Genomic DNA, 18,127 nt, shown 5'->3' with positions numbered 1-18,127 from the left:
TTATGGCCAGTCAAATACGGTCCTACTTCATGGCTATATGATCTTGGATTAATGTTTAGACAATGCAAATTTCCCGGTTAAGCTTGATCTAAGGCCATTTCCATTTAACCTAAGATTAAATGCCTTATAAAATGCCCTAAGGGCCCTATACTCTGAATATCTGCTGCCATTGGCTGTGAGATCAAATGGCATGAGCTATTACTGGCTCACAAAAACACATAGTAATCTCAGTTTCAGTATGTTGGAAGCTACCATGCTGTATTGGGTGAAATTTGTATTTATACTTTCATAATATGAAAATATGCAGTGCAAATGTTGCCATGCATCAAAGATCTTCCCAAAACATTTTTGCCCCCCTAAGATGCCATAAAGTTCTATGCTGGAGTTTAAAAGCTTTACCATTCAGAGGACTGATAAGTATCACAGGTCTGAGGGAAATAATATTGTCACTTAACATGGGAAAAAATGTACTTTAACCTGAGGAAAAAGTATTTTAAATGGGAAATCTGGGAATTTTTTTCTCGTCTGTGTGTACACCCTGAAGTGGCTGGACAGCTGTTTGTAACGTCTTATGAGCACTACTCTCTTGGCAAACAGCTTCAGAAATGCTATGACATAATGTTATCATTTGAGCTTTGTAGCTCTGAGTGAACCAATTGGCAATTTAGACCATCACACCAGACCATCATTTTATTAGTAATGCACTTTGAAACATGGACTTTTATGGTCTCTCACACATACCCTTTTTGTTTCTTGCTTTGAGTTTCCAGTGAGGTTCATATTGTACTGTGGTTTGTTTACTATACTACAGTTTTCGTGAGCATTAGTGTATCTCAGCTTATTGGGGGGGGGGGGGGGGGGGGGGGAATCTTTGGATTTAGCCACTATAGCTTGTATTTATTTCACCATAGCTTATGTCTTTCTCTTACATGATCCAGTATTCATGACAGTACTTTGTTTGAAAGAAGATAATTCAATAATTTTAAATATAGAAAGAAATTTTCATCTCTAGTATTTTGCTGGGAAGACGTACAGAGATGGTAGCATAAAATTCGGTTACTGTCTAATGGTATATTGGTGTGAAAATTATACAACGGAAAAATTGAAATCAAACAATTTAATGTCTTTCTTGAAAGGTATTTTATTTATTTTTTTGTATCAGGAGACAATAAAAAATATTATTTTGTGGTTTATACAATTGCAGGTCTTCTTTCCCTTGGGGGCTGGAGATCCAACAGAAAATTGTTTGCATTGTCTTACAGAGCTGGGTATTGGAAAAAAACACAACTCAATTGTGAGGTGAGGCTATATACAGCAACATTTGATTAACATTACTTGGTTAAGAGAAAATGTAGACATCTTTAAAATGCTTGATTTGGTCCCTGTGCCTCATAGAAATGTCTGTCTTTTGTTTCAGTCAGTATATAAAGTCTTAACTGACTACTGATTTCATGCTTAAATAACTGTACTTGTTCACTGGTTATAAATATTTAGTTTTAGGATAAACCAGTCAGACACATGTCAAAAATCATATTACAATATTTGGCATTTCTAACCCATTCTTCATTCTGTGCGAGACATAGAACAACTCAAGATCAGTTTACCAATTTTAGAGTTTATCTTTTACTGTTAGTGAAAGGAACTGGACAAGTAATACTAATACCAGGTATAACCCCATTTCTTTGTCTTTTACTGTTAGTGAAAGGAACTGGACAAGTAATACTAATACCAGCTATAACCCCATTTCTTTGGTTTTTGCTATCTCGTTCATCTGCAGCTCACTAACATTGTAATTTGTTTTTCCTTGTACTATAGCATCTTTGGCAGTATTCTGAAATGTTGGTACATTTCCATTGATTTTGCTGATGTGTTCAACTTCCATTCTGTCAAAACTTGGGAGGTGATTATAAATGTCTCCTTAGCTGATGTACTCATGAGAACATCCAAAACCTGCTTCAGGTGTACAGAACTACTACTATATGGAGCACTTATGTGTGTATGAAGAAACAGAACCAAACATGCATTTTAACTGGAAACAGACAATTATATTAATGGAATCCGAAAATATAAGCAAGAGGTGTGCAATTAAAGGTAAAACACAAATGGAAAGGCACAAGTAATCCACAAAGATGATTTTATGAAAAGGAAAGTTGCCACTCACCATATAGTAGAGATGCTGAGTCGTAGATAGACACAACAAAAAGACTGTGCCTATCTGCAACTCAGCATCTCTGCTATATGGTGAGTGACAACTTTTCTTTTCATGATATTGTTACATTCCATTGCGGATTTTCCATTGTTTGATTTCCATAAAGATGATTCATTTTTGTAGGGTGACGGTAATGAACAGTAAAAAGTTAATCTTAGCTTCAAACAGCAAGAAGTTTCATGCTTGAACTAATGTGATATTCCTAACAGTGCTACACCAATACTTATAATCAGAAGTGATATAAGTTTAAATAAATGAAAGAAGAAAAACTTAACGCTCTTCTTATTTACAGTGTGTCTCACAGAAGAGAGAGAGAGAGAGAGAGAGAGAGAGAGAGAGAGAGAAAACCATCAAAATATATGGTGTAAGTTATAATAACTGGACACTGTTTTCATGGCAAATGAGATGAAGATGCAAACTTTCATACTGAAAGGTGACTGGAAATTAAAAACGAAAGGTAAATGAAAGACTGCTATGAATGAAACTAATATGTTTTATTTGCACTTGTTATTTCAAACTGTCATTGGGAGATTGAACAACGGAAAATCCAGGATGGAATGTATCAATATTATGAAATGGGAAGTTGCTACTCATCATATGGCGGAGATGCTGAGTCACAGATAGGCACAACAAACAGACTGTTCCAAATAAAGCTTTCGGCCTGTAAGGCCTTCATCAAAAAGTAGATGACAAAAACAGACACACACAAATATGCAACTTGTTTGTGTGTGTGTGTGTGTGTGTGTGTGTGTGTGTGTTGTCTACTTTTTGATGAAGGTCTTACAAGCCAAAAGCTTTATTTGGAACAGTCTGTTTGTTGTGCCTATCTGCGACTCAGAGTCTCCCATATGGGAGGGCCACTTGAATAAGAAAAGCAAGTGCACTGCAAATACTATGCCTGCAGAATTTCTGTCCATATTATTTTATTCTGCAGCAGCAATTACATGAAGTATATTTCTAGCAAAATCTTTACCTTAAACAGTGGAAACTCCAGGTTGGAATGGCAACAATGTAAGGAAAAGATAGGTTGCTTCTTCCTGCAAAGATAACACATTAAGTTGCACACAGGCACAATTAAGAGGCACTTGCATATTAGCTTTTGTCCATATCCATTATCAGCAAAAGAAAGAGAAACACACACCATTCATTCGCAGAAGCAAGCACACCTCATGCACACATGACCTCCAACTGAGGCAGCTCAAACCAAAATGCAACTACCAGTTGGAATGGAAGCAGCAATATGGAGAGGACAGGGAAGGGGAAGGGAAGTGTGTAGATGGGGGGAGAGAAGAACACTGTCTGGCGGAGTGTGCAGGGACAATGGCTGCCAACAGGCACTACCTTGGGAGGCTGTGGGGCAGGGAGATGATGAAAATGGAGTGAACAAGGAGAAGAGTGGGGAAAGATGAGCGGTTGTGTTGGCAGCTGGCAGCACCCAAAGAGACAAGGATAGGGAGGAGGTAATAGGACAGAGTGTGTGGAAACCGATAGGTGGAGGGTGTGGGAACAGTATGTTTCCATAGGTTGAGTCCAGGATAATTTCATGAGTAGAGAATGTGTTGTAAGGATACCTCCCACTTGCACATTTCAGAACAGCTGGTGGTGGAGGGAAGGATTCAGATAGCTCACATAGTGAAACAACCATTGAAATAAAGCATGTTATGTTAAGCTGCATGTTGTGCCACAGGCTGGTCTACTTTGGTGTTGGTGACAGTTTGGTGGTGGCCGTTCATTCTGGTGGACAGCTGGTTGGTAGTCATACTAATATAAAGCTGTGCAATGATTACAGCAGAGCTGGCATATGACGGCTGCTTTGACAAGTGGCCCAACCTATGATGGGGTAGGATAATCCTGTGACAGGAATGGAATAGGAAGTGCTAGGTGGATGGATTGGGCATGTCTTGCACCTGGGTCTTCCACAGGGATATGATCCTTGTGGCAAGGGGCTCAGATTGGGGGTGGCATAGGGGAGGACTAGGATGTTGTGAGGTTGGGTAGGTAATGGAACCATTTCAGGAGGGGTGAGAAGGATCTGGGGTAGGATGTCCTTCATATCAAGGCTTGATGACAGATAATCAAAGCCCTGGCAAAGAATCTTACCTGCATTTTCTAAGGTAGTTGAGGAAGTTATTTATACTAGACTAATGATATTCCTGAGTCAACACAATTTAGTATTTGAAAATCAGAATGGCTTTATGAAAAACAAGTCAACATCAGTAGCAGCAGCACAATTAATAGACAAAATAATAATGGCCATAGAGAACAAGGAGTATGTAACTGGAGTGTTCCTTGATCTAGAAAAAGCTTTTGATTGTGTCAACATCACCATATTACTTGACAAGCTGTGGAACCTGGGTATCAGAGGAACTGGCTATGAGCTAATAAAATCGTATATGAGCAATAGAAAACAATTTGTCTTGCGTAAAACAAACTAAATCTAAAATTACTGATATCAAATATGGAATGCCTCAAGGTTCTGTCTGGGGACCCTTCTTTTCTTGATTTATGTTAATGATATACAGTATTGTTCTCCTAACTGCACAAAAATATTGTATGCAGATGACACATCAATAGTGTGTAAACACAAAGACTATGAGAGTCTGGAGGTACTGTGCAACAGTGTAACTAATGAAATAGTCAAGTATTTTAATGAAAGCCATCTAAATATAAGTACTTCAAAGACTGCAATGATGGAATTTTACAGAAGGAAACGAATAGAATTTGACATGAAATTATCCATAGGAAATGACATTGTAAAAAAGGAAAAATGGACAAAGTTCTTGGGAATTACAATCCAGGACAGCCTCATATGGGACACGCATATTGATTCCATAGCATATAAGCTGTCGAAGAATGTGTTTGCTATAAATATGATTAGCAAATATTGTAAGGACATGTGTGTACTAAAAACTGCTTATCATGCCCTATTCTCATCAAACTTAAACTATGCTGTAGAAATATGGGGTGCAACAACTCAAGCCAACCTAAGCACATTATTAATACTACAGAAAAAAGTTATCAGAATTATTTGTGGTGCCAAACCTCGAAAATCATGTCGGAATCTGTTCCCAAAATTATATGTGCTTACCATTATAGGTGTACACATATTGAAAGTTATATTCCTTGTGAAAACAATAAATCCAAATTTCAACTGTGACCTGCACCAGTACGATACAAGGAAAAAGTTCAGATACCATGTAAATAGGCACAAAACAGCTTTTTTTATGAAAAAAATGCACTTCATGCTGGGCTGAATCTAGCCAATTTCCTACCAAAAAGTCTCACAACCCTTCCTATTAACAAATTAAAAGATCAGCTAAAAAGAATTCTAATTGAAAACCCATTTTATTCCCTAGTCGAGTATTATATCTGTATGAAAAGTGCTTCATAAGTATGTCAAGCTCATAGTTTTAAGTAACGTACAACTAATATAATGTTGATAAAAACAATATTTGTAATATTGTCATTGTATACTACCAAATGTAAAATCCATCAAAATGTAAAATTTATTAATACAAACGAATTTTTAGTTTGTAATTTATAAACTGACGTATTCAGAAAAATAATTTGTATGTTGTCCTGAAACTGTATTATTTCTAGGGATTGTATTTGATTATTCAATGTTGAATAAATATTATTATTATTGTAGTTGTTCCAGTCCAGGTTGGTATTGGGTGATGAGGAGGCACTCCTTTGTGGCTGGTTCTTGGGGGTGATGGGAGGATTGGGTGTGTGAGGGGAAATGGCACAGGAGATCTTTTTGCGGGCTAGGTATGGGGTATAGCACCAGTATGTGAAGACCTTGGTGAGGCCCTCAGCATACTGGGTCAGGGAGTGTTATTATCACTGTAGATATGCCATCCACCGGTGACCAAGTTGTATGGGAGTGGTTTTTTGGTGTGAAAGATATCATAGCTACTGTTGGTGGTTGATGGGTTTAATGTGGACAAAGTTGCAGATGGAGCCATCAGACTGGAGGGAGGTGGCATGCCTAGATGAGAAGGACCACATGAAATGGGTGGGAGAGGAGGTGTTCAGGTTGTGAAGGAGTGAAGGTGGGTGTCGTGGCCTGGAGTGCAGATCATGAAGATATCAGCAATGAATGTGAACCACACTAAGGTTTTGGCATTTTGGGAGGCTAGGAAGTGCCATGCGGGTGCCCATGGTTACCTTATGGATTTGTTTATATATCTTCCCTTTAAAATGGAAGTAGGTATGAGTTAGGATAAAGTTAATAACCTGTGTGTGGAATGAGGTAATGGGTTTGGAGTCCAAAGGACGGTGGGGAAGGTAGTGTTCAATAGCGATAAGTCCAAGGGCATGAGGGATCTTTGTGTATAGGAAGGTGGCATCAACAGTGATGAGTAGGGATCCAGCAGGTAAATGGGTGGCTATGATGGAGAGTCAGTGAAGGAAGTGGTTGGTATCTTTGATGTTGAAGGCTAGACTATGGGCAGTTGGTTGGAGGTGTTGGTCAATGAGGGCCAAATAAGGGGTCCAGGATTGTTGGGTTTGTAGATTTTGGAGAGCATGTAGAGGGGGAGTGTGTGGATTTTCACAGGGGTGAGGTTCTGAGAAGGGTGTCATGTTTTAAGCAGGGATTGGAGGTTATGTTGGACTTCTGGGATAGGATCATTCTGCCAGAGTGTGTAGGTGGAGTTGTCGGGTAACTGGCAGAGACCTTCTGCCAGTTTTGTAACTGATAACAACAGTGGTGAAACGTTTGTCTGCAGATAGGATGATTAGCTCAGGATTAGTTTTGAAATTTTGTATGTCTATTCTTTCTTCTGCTGAAAGGCTGCTATTCTGAGGAAGGGACCTGGGAAAGGGACCTGGTGAGGCCATGTTGGAAGTAAGGAATTCCTGGAAGGTGACCAGTGGGTGGTTAGATGGGAGGAGGATGGGGGGGGGGGGGGGGGATGAAGATCATGGTTGGATGGTGGTATGAACTGGGTTCTATGTTGGGATTATGTTGGCTTTAGATGGTGCACTTGGAGGCAAAGAAGTGTTTCCATTGCAGGGATCAGGAGAAGGGGAGTAGTAGATCTTTGACAAGTCTTTGATGAATGAGAATCAAACCCAGATACTTTCTGTTCCAAAGTGTACACTTTAATGCAGTGTGAAACATTAATTCAGAATGCAAACTTATGCTGTGGCTATGCTATATTCTGCTATACATGTGTGATATAATTCTGCTCAACTCACTATGGCTTTCATAAGCCCAAGATTGGCTGTGACATTTTGATCTGCTCCAGGTTGATTGGTTCAGATAAAAACTGATTTTTTTCATCATAACTTACATATTACGCAATAAAAATGAGTTCTGATGTAACATAACAGACAATTTTGGCTGCTACATGACACTGCTTGAAATTATCCATCCCTTAGCATATCAGTCATTTTACTCTTATCTACCTTATAAGGTTTCTTTGTGCATTTCAAATTTTCATATTTGGTTTGTCTTTGAGACATTATCCCCAGCTTTACTAACATGTATTGGAAGTTGAACTACCTCTTATTCGCAGTGACATGACAGATTTTGTGGGGGGTGACTTCCATCAGCAAACACTGCCAAGAGAACATTGTTCATCTTATTTTTGATACTTATTTAGAAAAGTTTCTTGAAACAATGGATTCATTTTAATCAAAGCCAGAGGCCAAAATAGCTTGCTTCCGACAACCAGTTATGCTTGAAAGATGATGATTTAATTTGTGTTAAAGTGTCAACAAAGACATATAAATAACTTTCACAATACTTTACCAAGATGAAATCCATTTATAGTTTGGTAATCCTCAGATATGTATGATTTACAAGACAGTAGCAATCTGTTTGATTTTTATTTTAAGGTTTTTCTAGTGATTTTTACTTTTGTATGCTTTTGGCCCTTCCAATTCTGTGATCATGATTCAGACAAAACATTATAATCACAATTTGCATGTGACCAGAGCAGGTAATCAGAAATCTCAGTGTCATTTGGAGGCATTGAATTATCTGTATTATTATTCATCAGTGAACTTAAATTTACACGATACCTAATTTGAATCATCGGACGTATCATAATTCTGATGTAGAGCTTCTCTGACACCATGGGAATGGCCTCATCAGCCAGTAGAATGAAGTCAGTAGATACAGCTACAGGATGAACCTTTTTGGCTGTAGCTTCACTTGTATGGGAAGTTGTTATGGTTAGTCTTGGCAGACACTTTAGCAGATGACAGATGTAGGTATGTGTCCAAGATGGTGATGACTTGTATTTGCCAAGGATGAAGATTGCAGCAATGAGTCACTGAGGCAACAAGATATTTTGGTGTTCTTATCTCATGTTGTTGTTTCTATACAGAAGAATAATAAACAGATTATTCAAAGTTTGTGGTTATTATTCAGAAAGTTAAAAGATCACCACAAACATACATATGAATTTGTGGGCCTGCAACTCTGGAGAACAAATGACTTCAAGTTTAAGTAGACCTCACACTTTCTTCCATGAATCCTACTCCAGCGAGGTATACACAAGATCCTCTATAGAGTTTAAGGGGAGCTGGAATGCACTATCCCAACAATGTTAAATTTAGTGACTTGGCTTCCCTGTATTTCAGGAACCACCATAGCCATTGACATGAAACTTTTACAGGACATTAAACTGTATGTTCCTAGTCTATTGAACTACAATAATTTCATTTCAACCACTGCTTTCGGAAATAAAATTTTTTAATTACATGATTAAAATTTTGTGTACTTTTTTTGTACATTATCCAAAATAATTTTAATTATACATAACATTATGTTCTTCTTTGAGTTCATTAGACTCAGGATATGTATGTTATTATTCCTTGAAAACTTCAATACTCTACTCAAAGTGATTTCTGAGATTTAGGGAAAAATGCAACAGAAAATGTAAATTTTCAGAAATGGCTTCTAAAGTTTCAAAAGACTGTAACTCACTTAATATATGCTTAATTTTTTGTTTTTAGTCATTCAGAAGCACCCTGCACCATACTGTATATAATCCTCTTGATCTTTTTCCAAGTTTTTTCTTCTTTTCTTCTTTCTGGACTCCTTAGTTGCCAACTGTGCTGCATACTCTACTTTATCAATGTAAACCTTGTCCATCCATTAAAGTTCTCTGATGCAGTTTGCTCCAAAATTAATTTCTGTATGCTGTAGCACTTTCACCCTTCCAATAACAGCAAAGCAATAACAGCATCACTGACCCCTCACTTTAGTGTCATCATTCCAACAAAAACATTTTCTGGTAAGCGAGTCTATATAAGATTATTGAACGACTCACTGGGATTTTGAGTCTGACCACGCAGACACTTCTTTAGTAATTCATGACTTGCCAGGTCTCTGTAAATAGGTTTTATGATATCCATGATTGCTGCTGGGATGGAATGGTTATGGCTGTATGAACTGTTTGAGTACTGGGCATTGCATTAATTGCACCATGAATTACGTCCAGGTGGGAAAAGGAGGTGTACTGGTTTTTCATCAGTTGACAGTCTGTGGAAGAAGGTAGCCCATACTGCCTGCTTCATTTTCAACAAATCCTCAGTATTATTTCTAATCGCCATCCCATAATTCTGCTGTAGTTCATCAATTATTTTGTCTGTCAGCCTGCCTCTCATGGTTTTACCATCAGAAAGTTCTTGTCTCTCAAACTTTGTTTCAACGTCCTCAACCTGGTGCCCATCCTCTTCTGGACACAACCTTTAGAAACCACAGAAATCCACAGCCTTCTGTATAAAAAATTACCATGAACCACGGACCTTGCTATTGGTGGGGAGGCTTGCATGCCTCAGTGGTACAGATGGCCATACTGTAGGTGCAACAACAATGGAGGGGTATCTGTTGAGAGGCCAGACAAATGTGTGGTTCCTGAAGAGGGCCAGCAACCTTTTCAGTAGTTGCAGGGGCAACAGTCTGGATATTGACTGATCTGGTCTTGTAACACTAACCAAAACAGCCTTGCTGTGCTGGTACTGTGAACGGCTGAAAGCAAGGGGAAACTACAGCCGTCATTTTTCCTGAGTGCATGCAGCTTTACTGTATGGTTAAATGATGATGGTGTCCTCTTGGGTAAAATATTCTGGAGGTAGAATAGTCCCCCATTCGGATCTCTGGGTGGGGACTACTCAAGAAGATGTCATTATCAGGAGAAAGAAAACTGGCGTTCTACAGATCGGAGCGTGGAATGTCAAATCCCTTAATCGGGCAGGTAGGTTAGAAAATTTAAAAACGGAAATGGTAGGTTACAGTTAGATATAGTGGGAATTAGTGAAGTTCAGTGGCAGGAGGAACAAGACTTTTGGTCAGGTGAATACAGGTTTATAAACACAAAACAAAAAGGGGCAATGCAGGAGTAGGTCTAATAATGAATAAAAAAAATAGGAGTGCAGGTAAGCTACTACAGAATGCATAGTGAACACATTATTGTGGCCAAGATAGACACGAAGCCCATGCCTACTACAGTAGTACAAATTTATATGCCAACTAGCTCTGCAGATGATGAAGAAATTGATGAAATGTATGAGGAGATAAAAGAAATTATTCAGGTAGTGAAGGGAGACGAAAATTTAATAGTCATGGATGACTGGAATTTGAGAGTAGAAAAAGGGAGAGAAGGAAACATAGTAGGTGAATATGGATTGTGGGTAAGGAATGAAAGAGGAAGCCGTCTGGTAGAATTTTGCACAGAGCATAACTTAATCATAGCTAACACTTGGTTCAAGAATCATAAAAGAACGTTGTATACATGGAAGAATCTTGGAGATACTAGAAGGTATCAGATAGATTATATAATGGCAAGACAGATATTTAGGAACCAGGTTTTAAATTGTAAGACATTTCCAGGGACAGATGTGGACTCTGACCACAATCTGTTGGTTATGAACTGTAGATTAAAACTGAAGAAACTTCAAAAAGGTGGGAATTTAAGGAGATGGGACCTGGATAAACTGACTAAACCAGAGGTTGTACAGAGTTTCAGGGAGAGCATAAGAGAACAATTGTCAGGAATGGGGGAAAGAAAGACAGTAGAAGAAGAATGGGTAGCTCTGAAGGATGAAGTAGTGAAGGCAGCAGAGGATCAAGTAGGTAAAAAGACGAGGGCTAGTAGAAATCCTTGGGTAACAGAAGAAATACTGAATTGGTGAAAGGAGAAAATATAAAAATTTAGTAAACGAAGCAGGCAAAAAGGAATACAAACGTACCAAAAATGGGATCGATAGGAAGTGCAAAATGGCTAAGCGGGGATGGCTAGAGGACAAATGTAAGGATGTAGAGGCTTATCTCACTAGGGGTAAGATAGATACTGCCTACAGGAAAATTAAAGAGACCTTTGGAGAAAAGAGAGCTACTTGTATGAATATCAAGAGCTCAGATGGAAACCCAGTTCTAAGCAAAGAAGGGAAAGTAGAAAGGTGGAAGGAGTATATAGAGGGTCTATACAAAGGGCGATGTTCTTGAGGACAATATTATGGAAATGGAAGAAGATATAGATGAAGATGAAATGGTAGATATGATACTGCGTGAAGAGTTTGACAGAGCACTGAAAGACCTGAGTTGAAACAAGGCCCCGGGAGTAGACAACATTCCATTAGAACTACTGACAGCCTTGGGAGAGCCAGTCCTGACAAAACTCTACCATCTGGTGAGCAAGATGTATGAGACAGGTGAAATACCCTCAGACTTCAAGAAGAATATAATAATTCCAATCCCAAAGAAAGCAGGTGTTGACAGATGTGAAAATTACTGAACTATCAGTTTAACAAGCCATGGCTGCAATATACTAATGCAAATTCTTTACAGACGAATGGAAAAACTGGTAGAAGCTGACTTTGGGGAAGATCAGTTTGGATTCCATAGAAATGTTGGAACACGTGAGGCAATACTGACCTTACGACTTATCTTGGAAGAAAGATTAAGGAAAGGCAAACCTACATTTCTAGCATTTGCAGACTTAGAGAAAGCTTTTGACAATATTGACTGGAATACTCTCTTTCAAATTCTAAAGGTGGCAGGAAGCAAAAGGCTATTTACAATTTGTACAGAAACCAGATGGCAGTTATAAGAGTCAAGGGGCATGAAAGGGAAGCAGTGATTGGGAAGGGAGTGAGACAGGGTTGTATCCTCTCTCCAATGTTGTTCAATCTGTATATTGAGCAAGCAGTAAAGGAAACCAAAGAAAAATTCAGAGTAGGTATTAAAATCCATGGAGAAGAAATAAAAACTTTGAGGTTCACTGATGACATTGTAATTCTGTCAGAGACAGCAAAGGACTTGGAAGAGCAGTTGCATGGAATGGACAGTGTCTTGAAAGAAGGATATAAGGTGAACATCAACAAAAGCACAACGAGGGTAATGGAATGTAGTGGAATTAAGGCAGGTGATGCTGAGGGATTTAGATTAGGGAATGGGACACTTAAAGTAGTAAAGGAGTTTTGCTATTTGGGGAGCAAAATAACTGATAATGGTTGAATTAGAAAGGATATAAAATGTAGACTGCCAATGGCAAGGAAAGCGTTTATTAACATCGAGTATAGATTTAAGTGTCAGGAAGTCGTTTCTGAAAGTGTTTGTATGGAGTGTAGCCATGTATGGAAGTGAAATATGGATTATAAATAGTTTGGACAAGAGGAGAATAGAAGATTTTGAAACGTGATGCTACAGAAGAATGCTGAAGACTACATGGGTAGATCACATAACTAATGATGAGGTATTGAATAGAATTGGGGAGAAGACGAGTTTGTGGCACAACTTGACAAGAAGAAGGGACCGGTTGGTAGGACATGTTCTGAGGCATCAAGGGATCACAAATTTATCATCGGAGGGCAGCGTGGAGGGTAAAAATCATAGAGGGAGACCAAGAGATGAATACACTAAGCAGGTTCAGAAGGATGTAGGTTGCAGTAAGTACTGGGAGATGAAGAAGCTTACACAGGATAAAGTAGCACATATCCATCCACACATACAGACACAAGCAGACATATATGTCTGCTTGTGTCTGTATGTGTGGATGGATATGTGCGTGTGTGCGAGTGTATACCTGTCCTTTTTTCCCCCTAAGGTAAGTCTTTCCTCTCCCGGGATTGGAATGACTCCTTACCCTCTCCTTTAAAACCCACTTCCTTTCGTCTTCCCCTCTCCTTCCCTCTTTCCTGATGAGGCAACAGTTTGTTGCGAAAGCTTGAATTTTGTGTGTATGTTTGTGTTTGTTTGTGTGTCTGTCGACCTGCCAGCACTTTCATTTGGTAAGTCACATCATCTTTGTTTTTAGATATATATATATATATATATATATATATATATATATATATATATATATATATATATATATATATATATATATATATATATATATATATATATATATATATATATATCATTTTATTCAGAAAATTGCAAATTTTATAATGAGATAAAAATCCAAAAATGCGAAAAAAGAAATTCCGTTCTAACTCCCCTTGAAAAGGGAAAGGTACCAGCAGATTGAAACTTCAAGGTTGGCTCTGAGGCATGTCTTAATAGCTCATATGACAAGAGAAATGTCCATGATAGATAATAATCTGAATTATAGTGGTGTTCAGATAAGCTGTTTTAACCTTTCAGGAAGTTTTAAATGTTCTGCTTCCTAAACAGAGATTGCGTTGTATTATAGAAAGTAGCAAATAAGATTTGGCCTGCTGTATCACACTTAATAAATTGTGAAAAATTAATTAATACCAGGTATGCTGAGAAGTCTCTCTTGGTTCTTATACATACAACTATCAAAATGATAATGCAACTGTATGGAGATGAAATATTAGGTTTCATAAACACCAGTGACATTGCTCACTGTAGCTATCAACATCATCAAACAGCTGTTGCACAATATGATACAAAAGGCATGATGGTTATTCAATATATAAAAGTGTATATACAAGCGAAGTGATACTTGGTTCGAATTTCATCGTGAAACATAATTTTCTCTAACTACAACAATATGAAAACAATAATCACCATAAGGGTGATTAGTATCCTGCATCATCATGTATTAATAGATTTGTGAAATCTATTACTTCTTTCCTTATAATTAAGTAATTAATAATCATCTGCTCTTAGTTGCTTTTTTGTAGTAATTTTCACAGATAATTATAAGTTGGATGCTAGTTGCATTGCAGTAAGGAATTCATATGCATATCACAAAGACTGTAACATGTTCCACCTAAACGCTCTGATTTTATGGGTTAACTCATCAAGCAGTAAAAATGCTCAGAGTATGAATCTTTCAAACTATTACTGAAGATTTATTAAACAATGATTTATTATATTGTTTGATGTTGAGTGTGTTTCATCACTATGCTGGTCATCATATTGTAGCTTCATTGTCATTTTTAGTGTTCAGCACAACATTAATAGTTCAGTAATTTTCATGCAGCTTCACATCAATCACATTCCCAAATTGTACCAAGAACTCTTCACCAATAGTACATTGCTGTAGTATCATTGATTATCATACTCTAATTTCCAAAATATTTATTTATTTATATATTTGTTGTTAACCTACCTATGTTGAAATACACAATTGTACAATCCCAGTTATACATCACATTTCATAGTTTAGCATCTTATTGTTAGAAATTTGCCTTATAACTGTCAGGTGGATGTTGTGCACTTGGAACTGTAAGAAAGACCATATACACTCTGTGTTATTCAAATTTGAAGCTTTTGTGTGCACTTAAACATTTATGGGTTTGAACAATGCATGGGAATTTACTATCTACATTCAGGTTCTTTAATACTAGAACACACTTATAGGCTAAGGGCTTATGAATGAGCTCCTCCTCATTATCACAAAGCAAGTCTGTCACTGATGGCAGTAGCTTGTTACATACAAGGGCTATCCACAAAGTACATTACGTTTTGGAATTAAAAATAAATAAAGTATTGGAATTTTTTTTATTATATACAGATGAAAGCCACACTTAAATACTACTTTTCTACATAGTTGCCATTTAATTTAAGGCACTTATCATAGCGATGGACGAGCTTGGAAATTCCTTCATCGTAAAATTCGGCGCCTTCAACCACGTGGTTAATCAGTTACCCGGTAGAAATACAATTTTTGTGGATTTCCTGGAAAGAGGCACTAAAATAAACTCTCAAAGGTATTGCAAAACTCTGCACAACCTCAGAAGAGCAATACAAAACAAGCGCAGGGGAAAGTTGAACTCGAAGATCTTGCTGATTCACGACAACGCTCGGGCCCACACAGCAAATGCCACTCGTCCCGACCTGGCACCGAGCAACTTCCACTTATTCCCACCAATGAAGAAGTGGTTGGCTATGCAGCGTTTTGATGATGACGCACAGCTTCAAGAAGAGCTAACCACGAGGTTGAAGGCGCAGGTGGCCGAATTTTACGGCGAAGGAATTTCCAAGCACGTCCATCGCTACGATAAGTGCCTTAATTTAAATGGCAACTATGTAGAAAAGTAGTATTGAAGTGTGGCTTTCATCTGTATATAATAAAAAAAAATTCCAATACTTTATTTATTTTTAATTCCAAAACTTAATGTACTTTGTGGATAGCCCTTGTAGCTTCATTCCTGTATGTTTAAAACCTACATCTAGGTTTAATGGGAATAGATAGCTGTTCTGCAACAAAATGTATGTTGTTGTTTTACATTGCAGATGAGACTGAAAGAATGTGTAGTAAGAAGGCAGTGGTTGTTGTCTGCAAACTAATGTTTTTGATTTGCTACTCTAGATAGTTTGGTTCAAATGGTTCAGATGGCTGTGAGCACTATGCGACTTAACTTCTGAGGTCACCTGTCACCTAGAACTTAGAACTAATTAAACCTAACTAACCTAAGGACATCACACACATCCATGCTAGATAATTTGGTGCATAACTGTTCAGTGTGTCTGTTACAAGTCAGTTTGGGATCCAGGTGGATTCATAGAAGTCTAACAGTGTCAGACTCATTTACTTAGGCGCATTTACTTTTCCATTTAGATTGTGCAGGAGAAATACATAGTTTCAGTTATGCTATTGTTTAGGATAAGCTTCTTATTGTAGAGCCATACAGTGTCATCGGCATACTTTATGGACTTGTGAGCCAAGAAAACAGACAATTCATTCATGTGCACCAGTAAAAGGAATGGTCCAAGAACAGAGCCTTGCAGCATGCCTCTAACAACTGATAGGGCATTTGGGCATTTGATGGCAGTTATTTACATTCACCTCACGAATTCTGTTAGTCAAATAGTATCCAATTATTGTCGGTTCATTAGTCTTGTTATCATAGCTCTGTGGCTTATTTTGAGTATATCGTGAGACTCAATGTCACATGCTTTGTTCATATCTAGTAGTAACACAAAAGTGAAGGAAATGTTCTCGAAGCCATCAAGAATATCTGTAACAAGAGGTTGTAGCATATTTACTATTTATAAAACTGGTGTAAAACCAAAGAGCAAAGGGGGGATCAGATTGTTTTCTTCAAAATACACTCCTGGAAATGGAAAAAAGAACACATTGACACCGGTGTGTCAGACCCACCATACTTGCTCCGGACACTGTGAGAGGGCTGTACAAGCAATGATCACACGCACGGCACAGTGGACACACCAGGAACCGCGGTGTTGGCCGTCGAATGGCGCTAGCTGCGCAGCATTTGTGCACCGCCGCCGTCAGTGTCAGCCAGTTTGCCGTGGCATAAGGAGCTCCATCGCAGTCTTTAACACTGGTAGCATGCCGTGACAGCGTGGACGTGAACCGTATGTGCAGTTGACGGACTTTGAGCGAGGGCATATAGTGGGCATGCGGGAGGCCGGGTGGACGTACGGCTGAATTGCTCAACACGTGGGGCGTGAGGTCTCCACAGTACATCGATGTTGTTGCCAGTGGTCGGCGGAAGGTGCACGTGCCCGTCGACCTGGGACCGGACCGCAGCGACGGACGGATGCACGCCAAGACCGTAGAATCCTACGCAGTGCCGTAGGGGACCGCACCGCCACTTCCCAGCAAATTAGGGACACTGTTGCTCCTGGGGTATCGGCGAGGACTATTCGCAACCGTCTCCATGAAGGTGGGTTACGGTCCCACACACCGTTAGGCCGTCTTCCGCTCACGCCCCAACATCGTGCAGCCCGCCTCCAATGGTGTCGCGACAGGCGTGAATGGAGGGACGAATGGAGACGTGTCGTCTTCAGCGATGAGAGTCGCTTCTGCCTTGGTGCCAATGATGGTCGTATGCGTGTTTGGCGCCGTGCAGGTGAGCGCCACAATCAGGACTGCATACGACTGAGGCACACAGAGCCAACACCCGGCATCATGGTGTGGGGAGCGATCTCCTACACTGGCCGTACACCACTGGTGATCGTCGAGGGGACACTGAATAGTGCACGGTACATCCAAACCGTCATCGAACCCATCGTTCTACCATTCCTAGACCGGCAAGGGAACTTGCTGTTCCAACAGGACAATGCACGTCCGCATGTATCCCGTGCCACCCAACGTGCTCTAGAAGGTGTAAGTCAACTACCCTGGCCAGCAAGATCTCCGGATCTGTCCCCCATTGAGCATGTTTGGGACTGGATGAAGCGTCGTCTCACGCGGTCTGCACGTCCAGCACGAACGCTGGTCCATCTGAGGCGCCAGGTGGAAATGGCATGGCAAGCCATTCCACAGGACTACATCCAGCATCTCTACGATCGTCTCCATGGGAGAATAGCAGCCTGCATTGCTGCGAAAGGTGGATATACACTGTACTAGTGCCGTCATTGTGCATGCTCTGTTGCCTGTGTCTATGTTCCTGTGGTTCTGTCAGTGTGATCATGTGATGTATCTGACCCCAGGAATGTGTCAATAAAGTTTCCCCTTCCTGGGACAATGAATTCACGGTGTTCTTATTTCAATTTCCAGGAGTGTAGTTGCA

At 39.3% G+C, this 18,127-nt stretch overlaps 1 protein-coding gene across 1 annotated transcript in view; it reads left to right on the top strand.

Annotated features, from left to right (window-relative positions):
* The window catches only part of LOC126474736 (uncharacterized), a 180,806-nt gene that overhangs the window by 33,661 nt on the left and 129,018 nt on the right, over window positions 1-18,127 (top strand). Inside the window, exon 3 of the mRNA XM_050102215.1 lies at window positions 1,205-1,299. Within this exon, the coding sequence (XP_049958172.1) occupies window positions 1,205-1,299 (95 nt within the window). The remainder of the gene's footprint in view (window positions 1-1,204; window positions 1,300-18,127) is intronic.

This window comes from Schistocerca serialis, chromosome 4, assembly GCF_023864345.2.
Source record: "Schistocerca serialis cubense isolate TAMUIC-IGC-003099 chromosome 4, iqSchSeri2.2, whole genome shotgun sequence".
NCBI lineage: Eukaryota > Metazoa > Arthropoda > Insecta > Orthoptera > Acrididae > Schistocerca > Schistocerca serialis.
Note: the sequence above shows the minus strand (reverse complement) of the source record. Positions and strands in the feature narration are given on the sequence as shown.